General features: G+C 41.7%; 1 protein-coding gene across 1 annotated transcript; it reads left to right on the top strand.

Moving 5' to 3' along the window:
• Positions 1–1,703: 1,703 nt before the first annotated feature.
• tmem168a (transmembrane protein 168a) lies at positions 1,704–11,807 on the top strand. The gene is made up of 6 exons (XM_077500929.1): positions 1,704–1,756; positions 2,199–3,104; positions 3,615–3,890; positions 5,337–5,479; positions 7,878–8,155; positions 10,397–11,807. Exons 2-6 carry the CDS (start codon positions 2,271–2,273, stop codon positions 10,945–10,947), a joined length of 2,082 nt encoding a protein of 693 aa, XP_077357055.1. The 5' UTR covers positions 1,704–1,756; positions 2,199–2,270; the 3' UTR covers positions 10,948–11,807.
• Positions 11,808–12,077: the final 270 nt, after the last annotated feature.

Here is a 12,077-nt window from a genome sequence, read left to right as displayed (position 1 = left end):
TGATTCCTTTCCCTTTGGAAGGTGTACGTCTGCACTCGCACACGCACGCACAAACACAGACACGCACCACAAAATGATTTCATCACCACATGGGTTAATTATTCAGAGATGTCACATTAAGGTCTAATTGGATAAATGTGATGACTCCTTCATTGTGTTAGCGATCTTGTTACTCAACCAGATATGAATGGAGATGATGAATTAGGATGAACAGAACCTTAATGAGATTTCCCCCCCCCCCACCTTTGAGCAGGAGTGTCCTATCTTGATTAGGAAAATCTTGATTTTTGTCTACTCATATTGAGTAAGTCGTGAAGAAGGTTAGTTCATTTTATACTTGGAAATATTTTATACAGGATTGTCAACATCACCTGAGCTCGAGCTTCTCTTGTAATGGTGTGGTTTATTTATTGAACACATAACACTACGTGCATTGGCCTTCACTGGGGATTTTACTGACTTAATCCATCTCTTTTGTACCACCACTGTCACGTTGCAATTAAAGAAACCATCAATACTATACAAAAAGGCAATTTAGTTCAACAGCACGCATCTGTGCGTGCCACATTCATCATCGTGAGAGCTTCAGAAGCTTTATTGATTTAATAACATGACAACAACTTAACAAATTTAAATATATAATATTGGAGACTTGGCTAGACACTTGCGATGCTGATAATCAAATATACTAATGTTGCAGATCGCAACAGATGTTAGTTGCTAGTTTAACTTGACTTGCTCTGACCAACCAATCAGTTGATGGAAAAATGTTGACATTGTAGAATAGGTAGTTCAAACAGCAATTTAAATTACATCAGCCCGCACTGCTGATTTTGAAGGCCATGAGTAGATTAATAAAAAATAAAATAAAAATAAAAATAAGTTTAACCTGTGGGTTGTCTTCAAACAACAACAACAACAACAACACCAACACCATCACCACCACCACCACCACCACCACCACCACCACCACCACCACCACCAACAACAACAACAACAACAACAACAACAACAAAAACTATGTTGATAATCCACATGGTTTAGGAACAGCTTCAAACTTACTTTTGGTGTACCTTTTTTCGTCGTTTTCGGCAAAATTGCCCTAATGATAAGGGGTTTTAAAAATGGTGTGCCAGCACATATAGGTTGAAATATGATTGTATAAAATTAAATAAACATCCACCTATATGTACTAGAAGCAGTTCAACCTAAAGAATTGTTCCTGAATGAATACAATAGACTGCCAGGAATCAATTAATACATATGTTGTAAATGGAGGTCAATACTTCTGAGATGAACCATTCCAGCAATAATATAATCAATTTGAAATACAAGAGTTTGAGAAACAAATGTCATGGTAATCAAAGTCAAATAAATGTATTTCACAGTATTAATATAACCTGCAAGACATCGTCAGTACTGTATTTCTTAAGAAACATATATTATTAACAAATAATATTTATATAAAAACGACTGTGTTAAAAATACTACTACTACTACTACTACAGCTACTACTACTAGTGTACTACTACTACTACTACTACTACTACTACTACTACTACTACTACTACTACTACTACTACTACTAATAATAATAATAATAATAATAATAATAATAATAATAATAACAATAATATGTTTCTAAATTAAATTAATTAAATCGGTCCGTGGTCTAAGGAAGAGCGAACCTTTTATTGTTTGACCCTCGCGATTTGCTGTAGTTTAGAATCCGGAAGTACAGTTGCCTCGCCAACATGTAAGTTTCACTTCAACGATAAATATTGTTGTACTGTCTAAAGGTTAGCTCCAATACTTGAAGCGGTTGACTCCGTCATATGTCCCAATGTGTCTTCTCTCTCTGTCTGCATAAAAAGCAGCGAGTTAGCTCAGGACGATCGGCAAATCAGCCTTAGCGTATGCTAACGTTAGTTAGCATTCAGCTAACTTCCATTGGACTGCCACATAGCCAGAAAAAAATGTCAGCAGCACGCTGGCCGTCTAAATGTACAACACTTCCAAAACTAGTGTTCTTTAATAATCTTATATGGTGTTTATCTTATGTGGTTGGCACGTTGTTTTAGTTTCAGCATTCGCAGCAAATCTCATGTGAAGTTGTGTCACGAAAAATAAATATATTTAAAATAAGTTTAAGAAATTATATAACTTGTGCTGTTTATTTTGTATTCTTTTGTCCTCAGGGGGTGATTTCTTAATTTTATGACACAAAAGACTTGCTAGTATTCAAACCATCAGCTGCGGTTGGGTCAGCCATGGCTCACGACGAAGAGGAAGAGGAGCTGACCGTCGGTGAGCGCAAGGAGGTGGACATGATCACATCAATACGTTGCCTGGGTTACCTGTCAAGCCTCAATCTCCTAGTGGCGGTGTGCATCGGTATGTACCTGCGCTGGGAAGTGACGAGCGAGCCGATGATCCTCGTCATCTTCATCCTTGGTCTTTTCGTCCTGGGCATCGCGAGCATCCTCCACTATTACTTTGGCATGGAGCAAGCCAGCCTGAGCCTTTTCCATCTCTGGTTTGGCTTCCTGCTCGGTCTCCTGTGCTTCCTCAACAGTCCCGCCTTGGATTCCAATGTCAAGGAAGTGGTTGCCAACTATCTCCTCTTGGCCAGCGTGGTCATGAAGGCCGTATGGGCCGCCACGGAGCGAATATGCCGCTCTATCCGCTATAAACCGATCTTGTTGAAGTCCACCGAGTTCCTCGAGTTGCTGGGGTTTGCCATCGCCAGCACCACCATGCTTCTCAACAAGTCATTCGCCATCATCGGCCTCGTGGTGGCTCTGGGCGCTCTCATCGTGGACTTGAGAATGAAGTCGCTACTGGCTTTGCCCAACCTGGTCAGCTTCGCCCTGGTCACCTCGCTGGTGTTTTTCCAAGCCTTGGGCATCGCGGCCAACCCCTTCGCTTTAGGGTGCTACCTGGGCAGGCTGCTGTGCGAGCCCGTGTTGGACGTGTACTTCAGTGCACTGGGTGCCACCGAGCGCTGGATGCCCGTGCTGACTTTAGGGAACATGTGGAGGAGGCTGTCCCTCCTGCCATTGAGCCTGCTGGAGCTGACCTTCATCTGCCTGGCTGCTTTTAAGGTACAACAAATGAGTTCAGGACTTTTCATGATTCTTTATGTGAATCAATCGTCAGACAAAATCAGGGCTGAACACATTCATCAAATTTAAATCAACATCACATTCTAGTACAGTGCAATTTTCAAATGGCAGAGGCTTCAATTTGCAATTAACAACCTATGCTTCATTTAAATCTGTTGGTATGCTTTAGTTTATTTACATAACATGTTAATAAAATTGATAGATGGACATTTGTTCCATTGACGCATTATATATATTTTTTTCATAAATTTACGGAATTTGAGGACTTTGAACTGGCCAAAAGTTTCCCCAACACTGTTCATGTGCAGTGTGTATATAAATGGTAATGGTTTTTAAGTGTACTGATACGTCAAGTTAAAAACTAATCCATTTCAATTATATCGCACCTCCTTTTGCTTTGGTATACACAAAAAAAGCCTGCAAAATCCACATGGACTGCTTTTAATAATAGGCATTGCATTTAGATTGAATGATTTCTCTCTTCCACAGCTCGGCCACTTGGAACTGTGGTACTTGGTGATCCCGGGCTTCTGCCTCTTTGGCCTCTTCTGGTCCATCTGCCATTTCATCCTCCTCATCACGATCTGGGGCTTCCATAGCAAGCTGAGCGAGTGCCAGAAAGCCTGGCGGGCGCAGCGCTCCAGCAGCCGCAGCTTGGAGCAGGTCATGGCCTCCAGGGGCATCCGACACTTTTGCCTCATTTCCGAGCGGCTGGTGCTCTTCAGCCTGCTGTCCACGGTCATTTTGGGGGCCGTATCCTGGCAGGTAGGAGACGAAGAACAAACTGGCAAATTTACTTCCAAATATGGCCAGGCTTTTGGTTTTCCGTGCAGCTGCGTAACTTTTTCATCCGAAAAGGACTTTTTACTTCAGTGAAATCTTGGCCTGTTAAACTAATTCTGTTTAGTGAAGGGTAACAGCTAGCAGCATTTAATTTTTGTGGCTGTCAATATATCATTGGCATAGATAGATATATGAGCAGCAAATATACATTATTTGTAGTAAATAACTAATTTTCAGACCAATAACATGAAATTGGATCATTTCACGTGGCACGATAATCTGTCTCTGCTCACTAATGAGACAGTGGTTGGGAATCACTGGTTAGCGGTTGTCACCGGAATCACCGATTTTATCGGCCTGAACAAGTATCGCATCGGCCTTTTAGAAAAATCTGATGGCCAATAACCTCAACTATTTATTTATATTATCAGTCATAGGTTAACATTTCTGTTGTTTTTAAAATTTGGGGAAAAAATATTTATGAATGATATAAAACTATAGGGACCTACGGTGTTCTTTAAGTTTGCAAATAACTTTTTAAGCCATATGGATGAGTGTTTTTGTTAGAATTTTAAAACAAAGATGTCTAGTGTCACGATTTAAAAAAAAAAAAAAAAAAAGTTACATTATTGCTGAATTAACATATAAATTTTTTTTCCTTCTTACTGAAAATGAATATAAGCTCCAAATATCGATTATCAGCCTCCTTGACTTCTAATAATCAGTGTCGGTATCAGCCCTGGAAAACAAAAAACATACATTGGTCTATCTCTAGTTTTGGCCACTTACACTTTTTAGGAATTGATCAGCATTTTGCAAAACAGCAGTAGGCATGTGGTGAAATCAACACGTCCACTTGAGAATGCTTAATGAGACTGCGTGCCAGTGACTCATGAAATTGATTTTACTTATAATGAAACAACTCCAAAGTTTGTGTTTGTTTTTACTTCCACCATTTGGACTTTTCTGCCATCACGTCTGTGACATTCTCACAATTCTGTTGTTCGTCAAGCTTCAAGGTTGGGCAATAATTGAGAGCAGACCTTATAATTTATAGGATATTTATAGCGTCTTATATAAGTGGTTTAGCTTTTTCCACTTCCCCTTTCAGAGATGCTGAAGCAAATGTGCTGTGTCACGGCTGTGTGTGATAAGTCAACAACACAAAAGAGTTGATGGGATGACGTGATGGGAGAACGGCTCAATTTTCATTCTTAGTGTTTTGTTTTGGATTTTTAATCGTGTTGAGACAGTCCTAACAGTGCCATGAATTGCATCTCTTCGAGCATGATCCTGCAGTCGGCCCCGTGTTGCGTAACTATCTTGCAGACTGTCACCACCAATTAAGCGCCTGTGATTGCTTCTGCGCAAAGCGCAAGTGACAAATGGAAGGAAGTGACTTTGCGGCGCTCTGTTCTCTGCGTGCAGCCGGCCAATGGTCTTTTTCTCAGCGCGCTGCTGATTGTGCTACCTCTGGAGTCGTTGGCTCACGGGCTGTTCCACGAGCTGGGCAGCTGTCTTGGGGGAACCTGCGTCGGCTACGCCCTGGTCATCCCCACCACGTACTGCAGGTAGGAGTTCGAGTTAACAAATGTTGACACGCTGGTGGAGCATTTCACTGGCTTTTGCAAATGTGATCTCCCATCTCCGTTAACGCAAAATCAACTAGATAAATAGGCCAATAACGATGCATAAACATGCAGCTAATGTTCGGCCCCTAAAGGGATTATTCTGGCGCTCCCCGTGTAGAATACTAAGTCGTGCAGGGGTTAGCCATTAGCCACCACTCCCAACGCCTCCCCCAGTTTGCTCTCAGCTGGCCCGGCATCTTTTTAATAGGCCAGTTAGTTTTGATGATCTCCTCCCTCGCCTAAAGCGTGGCAGCTCGTCGTCGTATATAAATGATCAACATCACCAAACAAGCCAGTGATGCTCGTGCCTCCTGTGCTTGGAATCTTTCCGCGTCAAACTCCCCGTCCCGTCGCCTCTCTGCATTCGAGGCGGCACGCGGCCGGGCCCACGGGGACAACTGGGGGCATGATGAGAATGCAGTGGTGTGTAATAGGCAGTTTGATGGCTGCGGATCGTGTTGCCACAATGACAAGAGCCCCACAGGGAGATTATAGCAATCGGGGTGAGAAGGGGTTGTTGGAAAAAATAAATAAAAAACACGAGAGGGCGCGACGGCGGGGAGGAAACACAAGGCGAGGCTGTAAAGCAAGTGAGGAGGGACAACGTTTTGACAATAGGGAGGGGGTCAGATGGAGGATGAAAGAGAGAGACGAGAAGATGCAACGTGAATCTCAAACGACGAGCCTTTCCTCCTTTGGGTGATTAGAAAAGATTAGATGAGCTTGCCAAGGCAGCGCACTGTTTGTCTTCAATCCATTGCATACAGCATGGATGCTATTTAGCATTAGCATTAAGCTAGTGGAATGGAAGCTTATGTGGGTGTTTAAAATACATGAGGTGTAATTCTTTGTTTAGTTTGAGAGTAAACAACCTATTTTTTGAAAAATTGTTTCCGAGCTGAATCACTGCTAAAACTGGTCAAACAAAACCTCACATCCCCACCATAAATAGGAAATTCAGTCAGTATTATCATGGGGACGCCACTTTTTTGCACTATTCAGACAATATTTAATAGGGCTGAGCAAATATGCAAGAAAAAAAATCACAAATATTTAGATTTATATCGAAATCACGATGAACAATTATTCATTGAGTCCAAAACATAGTATTTATTGAATGAACAACCAGACAGCCATGTGGCACATTAATAATTTTTTTGTTCATGATAATGCTGAGAAGCCAAAGTCAAAGTCACCATTAAAATAGATTAATTGTCCAACACTAATGTAATGATTCGAGAGATTAATAATTCTGTAGTCTTTGTGAGTGTTAGTGGTTTATTACATCATTTATGTAGTTGACTGACAGAAGCACTGAGATCAGGAAACAACTCATTAACTCATACACTTGCAACCATTTTCACTGAAGCAAACCCCTTCGCTTCCGGCTGTTTTACTGGATTTTGACTGATTTTGCAAGGCCCAACAGAGTTTTTTGTTAATTGTTATAAAAACATGGAACCTACCCAAAGAAAGATTAGAGTCTCTTATTTCATCAGGAAAAAAAGCACGTTTATGTGTTTCCATTTTGCAGAAATTTGCATTAGGATATAGCTAAGGTTCATCATTATTCACAAATCAATTTAAAACAGTGGGAAAAACGGCTTGTTGCAACATGGTTGATTTCTTATACTCTGCTGCCACCTGCTGGTCGTTTCTTGGAATAACTGCCATTGCTTTAAGCCACCTCTTCATGTCAGAAGCTGCATCAAAACCCAATATATGCTCATGCATTAAAAAAACCGTATAAATACGTTTTTTTGGGAGTGACGGTCAACATTAAAAAGACATTAAAATCATATTTACACATTTTGGGCTTTGAATGAGTTAAAGGACAGAAAATGTCAATTCCAAGTAGCATAAGTAAATATAAATAAATTAAAAAAAAAAGAAAACCTAGAAATGTTGTAATGTAACGGCACATTTGATGAGTAAAGGCCAGAAGAGCACCCCCTCATACTGCAAAGTCAACTTTCACCTGGCCTTGTCGGGATCACCATGTGTAATATAACGACCCCCGTTATGCAGATGTCTGGAGTGAAGGCTTGAGCTATCACCTGCAACCGTTTGGTCATGAATAACATCAAGCCAGCAGATTGAAGTGGAATGTGTGATTTGCAGCCAGCCTTGACTTTGCTTGTGCGTCCCCCCCCCCAATGTTGCTCACACAGCTGCCATCCACACACACGTTAAAACCATAAAATTACTTTGCCCTCAACTTTGCTTTTCAATCTCGGTTGTCGTCAACCCGCTGGCGATGCAATCCCCGCACCCTCCACAAAGCCACTTGAGTGTTTTTAAACTATCAACTCTCCTTTCCACTCTTCTCCCGGTTCAGTGCTGACGGCCAGCCCACCCTGCTGCCCCCGGAGAAGGTCCAGCAGTTGAACCTGCGCTCCACGGGCATGCTGAACAACGTGCAGCGGCTCTTCTCGCACCACATGATCCAGACGTTCGGCTGCGACTACTCTGCCAGCGGCGTCGGCCTGGAGACGCTGCACGCCAAGCTGCGCAACTTCCTGGAGTTGCGGACGGCGGACGGGCCGCGCCACGACACCTACCTGATCTTCTACAGCGGGCACACGCGTAAAGAAAGCGGAGCATGGGCGCTAGCTGGTGAGTTTTTTTTTTTCTTTTGTCTCTTCAATATTGTGTTTTAATATGCCTCTTTCCCATGCATTTTTAATGCTGTTATAGAAATCTTCGCAATGTATAAATACCCATTGAGCACCTTTTTTTTTAGAAGACCAAAAAATAAATAAAAAATCTACTTATTCCCCTCCACACGCCACACACTTGGATCGAGATTGCCTCCACCCTGCAAGCGCCATTTTCATCCCACTCCGCTTTTGCATTTTCTCCCTCCTCCGTCAGTCATTCACAGGCTGATTTGTCACAGTCCAGACAAGTGAGCCAAAGGAGTTGAAATTGCTGTGAAGGACAGAAGCCGAGCGAAGGATTCTGGGAAAGTTGCGGATGTTCACTAATGACAACTTCACACACTGCCTTTGAGCAAAAATAATGAAAGTTGTCTTTATGTCAGCATCCTCAATAATAATTTACCTACATGGCACTACAGATCATGCCCTTAACTCACGCAACTGATTGCACGTTTGTTGGCAGGGCAACACAGCTCCGGACTCTGTGCTTTTAAATCTGTCATTTTGGCCGCCCCCACTCTGTTCAAGCCGGCCGTGTTTGTGCAGTTTATGCATCTGCCGTGGTTAGACGGACAGTCGGGCAAGTGGAAGTTGACAGGTTTGATCCACGCAGAGACATTCTGTCCATCAAGAGTGTCACGCTGAAATGTCCTTGAACCACCAACACCACGACTGTTAATCCTTTGGGATTTGTGGGGGGAAAAAAATGCATTTTATAAACTATGCCCCCAAAATGCAAACTCATCAACATTAACCGTAAAGGTTGCGATGTGATGTTTAAGTTACTGAACCCCCAGTTTGCTCCTGATGCTGTGTCATTAGTGAGTGAAGGAAGAGACAGTGATAAAGCACTTTGAGGGCCTTCAAGATAGTCCCTTACAGTAGTGGTAAAAGACATAGAACTACTTCTACTTTTGTGTCGACATGACTGTATTATAATGTGTCCCGGTGAGTAAGGCCAAGCAACATTGTACTGTATTTACTTATCACTGCTGTCGAGCTGTCAAAACTAATTGACAAGTAATTGAATGCCAAATTAATCGACTATTTTAATAATAGAGCGCACCTGTTTATGAGCCGCACCCAGTACATTTCTAAAGGAAAAAGCATTTTGTACAGACATAAGACACACCTGACTATAAGCCGCATGTGCCCACATTGAAACATGAGATATTTACAAAGAAAGACGGTACACAAAGAGTTTTCAAAGGTTTAATAATATACCTTAGCTTTTCTTTCCAAACAGTGCCTGTGACGCGGCAGTAACACCGCAGCAATACGGTAGTAACACAGCACTAACAGAGCTGGTTAAAAATAACATACCGGTAAAAGTCACTGAGACTGAGACTTCTTGTATTTTCCATGATGAGGGTCTGTTTAATTTTATTCATGCACAAATCGCCAAGGTACAATAAACTTGCGTCTTCCTCAACACATATATTGCACCTGTCTCACTCTTACCTTTTCTGCTCGAGCGCCCCTGGTGGCTGTTATAAAAAAAAATGCATAAATTAGCCGCATCATTGTATAAGCCGCACGGTTGAAAGCGTGTGAAAAAAGTCGCGACTTATAGTCCGAAAGTTCCGGTAATTGTTATTGTAAATGAATTATTTCCTGTGTTTAATCAAAATAAGATGGTGTTCCCTCGCTATAACGCAGTTCACTTTTTTTGGGCCTCGCTGAATCATAGATTTTTATTTTTTTTTTTTTTAGTACAATTTTGCATGCATTTTTGAAACAGCAATGTACCCATTCTATCAAATTTATGAAGGTTTGAACATAGAGAATGTTTAAGCAAGAGAAAAATGTGAGAAAATGTAAATGCCTTGATGAGAAAAGTGTATAAACTCCGTAGTGAGGGGTTTTAGAGCCTCAGAACATTTATAATAAATGTAAAACATAAAGCTCACTACTTTACGGATTTAAGTTATTGCGGGTATTTTTTGGAACCGAACCTCAGCAGAAAACGAGGGTGCACTGTATCTGCAAACATCTGTTTTTACATTGGAAAATAATAACCAAACCAGTAACATAGTACATCAATCCTGCTTTTTTAATCACTATATGAAGTACAAAATAACCACCAATCACTGGTTAATAAACAGTAATCGAGGAAGAAAATGCTTTTGTAATACACTTTAATGCAAAATTAAAATGAATCGGATTAATTGACAGCACCACACTGTTGTTTTCATAGGAGGAGAGAGTTTTCATCTTGGGCAGCTGTTGGAGTTGTGGAAGGAGAAGAATGCAGGCCACTGCTCACGTCTCATCCTGGTCCTGGACACGGAAAACTCCTTCCCCTGGGTCAAAGAGGTACGTAGGGTGGATGGGGTCTACGTAGCCGTTCAAACGGCCGAGCTGTCCGCCGCCGAGCCCGACCCAGAGGTGGGCGAGGCCCCCGCACTCGGGGACTTCACATCCGAATGGGTGGAGTTCAACTGCAACCCAAACAGCGACACGCAGTGGTCGGAGAAGGGACGCAGCGTGACAGCCGTCTACGGCGTGTCAAAACGCTGGAGCGACTACACGCTGCACCTTCCCACCGGCAGCGACGTGGCCAAGCATTGGAAGACCCACTTTCCCAAGGCCACCTATCCCATGGTGCACCTGTCCAACTGGTGCTGCGGCCTCAACCTGTTTTGGTTTTGCAACGTGTGTCTGCGCTGCTTCAGGAGGTGCAAACTGGCTTGGTTCCCACCTGCTGTTTTGGACACTGGGCAGGGTCTTAAACTGGTGCAGTCGTAATTGTACTCCAGGGACTAGTTGGGCACCTTTAAGCACATACAGTACTGTATGTGTGTATACAGACATTAATGCAGTCACATCGCTCTAAAAAACACTGGGTCATGTCTTTTGGGTAATTGACTCAACCCCAACATTTGGGTAACCTTAAATACAGTATGTTGCTAAGCCATGTGGGTTAAAATGTTTAACAAAAGGATGGGATTCAAGGCATTTTTTTTTTCATTTGTTTACCATTATTGAAATAATATTATTCTTGAGTAATTTCTTTCCATTTATGGTAATTTTCTTGCCCCATTGTTGCTTCTAGTGCCTTACTATTGTGCAGGTTCTCTTTTATACTATTTTGCCTTTTTGTTGCTACGTTATTTACACTTTGGACTTAATTAGGTCCTGTGTTATACTACACCTCGCAAACTACAGCAATGGAGAATTTATTATAGCAACAGGAGTGGCCTCCAATGATGCCTGCTAAGAAATATGTGACATAACCACTTAGCAGACCACACACTCTGTGCTGTCAGTTTCAATCAAAAACGCTGAGATGTTCATTTTCATATCGTCATGGCGACTAAGAAGAATGAAGATTTTCTCCCAGCTACTGCAAATAATAATAATGATAATAATGTCAAGTAAAGTAAAAAATAATATAATTAGCATACTAAAGTTTGGTAGAAACAGGCAATAATACGCCCACAATTATTCCGATTTTGTTGCCTTAGTAATACCAAGCTAAACTGTATATAATGTAGATAATTATACAGCTATGTGCTTCTTCCGTGATTGGTGTCTTTCATAATTCAAATGAGTGCCTCTCTGGAGTTATGTCACAACAAAACATAATAAAGACATGCAACAATGGATTGATCGAAAGGAAACATTTTTTTTAGTTTGGGAAATTTAAGAAAAAATAGACAAATTTCCTTCTCAGTACAGTAATAATATAAACATTAAACATGGGGTCCTCTATGTGTAGGGAGGGTTGCTTTTTCATTCCATCTCCTATAAGCTGCAACCTCAGCGAATGGCAGCGAAACATTACAGTGCAGTTGTGGATACGCCAACAATCATTCACCACAATATTAGATTACGGGCCAGATTCATTTCCCAAACTGGATTAGGTAATAAAAAGC

The sequence above is a fragment of the Festucalex cinctus genome, chromosome 16 (genome assembly GCF_051991245.1).
Source record: "Festucalex cinctus isolate MCC-2025b chromosome 16, RoL_Fcin_1.0, whole genome shotgun sequence".
Lineage (NCBI taxonomy): Eukaryota > Metazoa > Chordata > Actinopteri > Syngnathiformes > Syngnathidae > Festucalex > Festucalex cinctus.
The sequence above is the reverse complement of the archived record's forward strand: the minus strand, read 5'-3'. Positions and strand labels throughout refer to the sequence as shown.

Coding starts and splice junctions, on each gene's coding strand:
- tmem168a (XM_077500929.1), top strand. CDS start 2,271: ATGGCTCACGACGAAGAGGAAGAGGAGCTGACCGTCGGTGAGCGCAAG. Junction 3,891..5,336: donor TGGGGGCCGTATCCTGGCAG/GTAGGAGACGAA, acceptor CTCTGCGTGCAG/CCGGCCAATGGTCTTTTTCT. Junction 5,480..7,877: donor ATCCCCACCACGTACTGCAG/GTAGGAGTTCGA, acceptor CTCCCGGTTCAG/TGCTGACGGCCAGCCCACCC.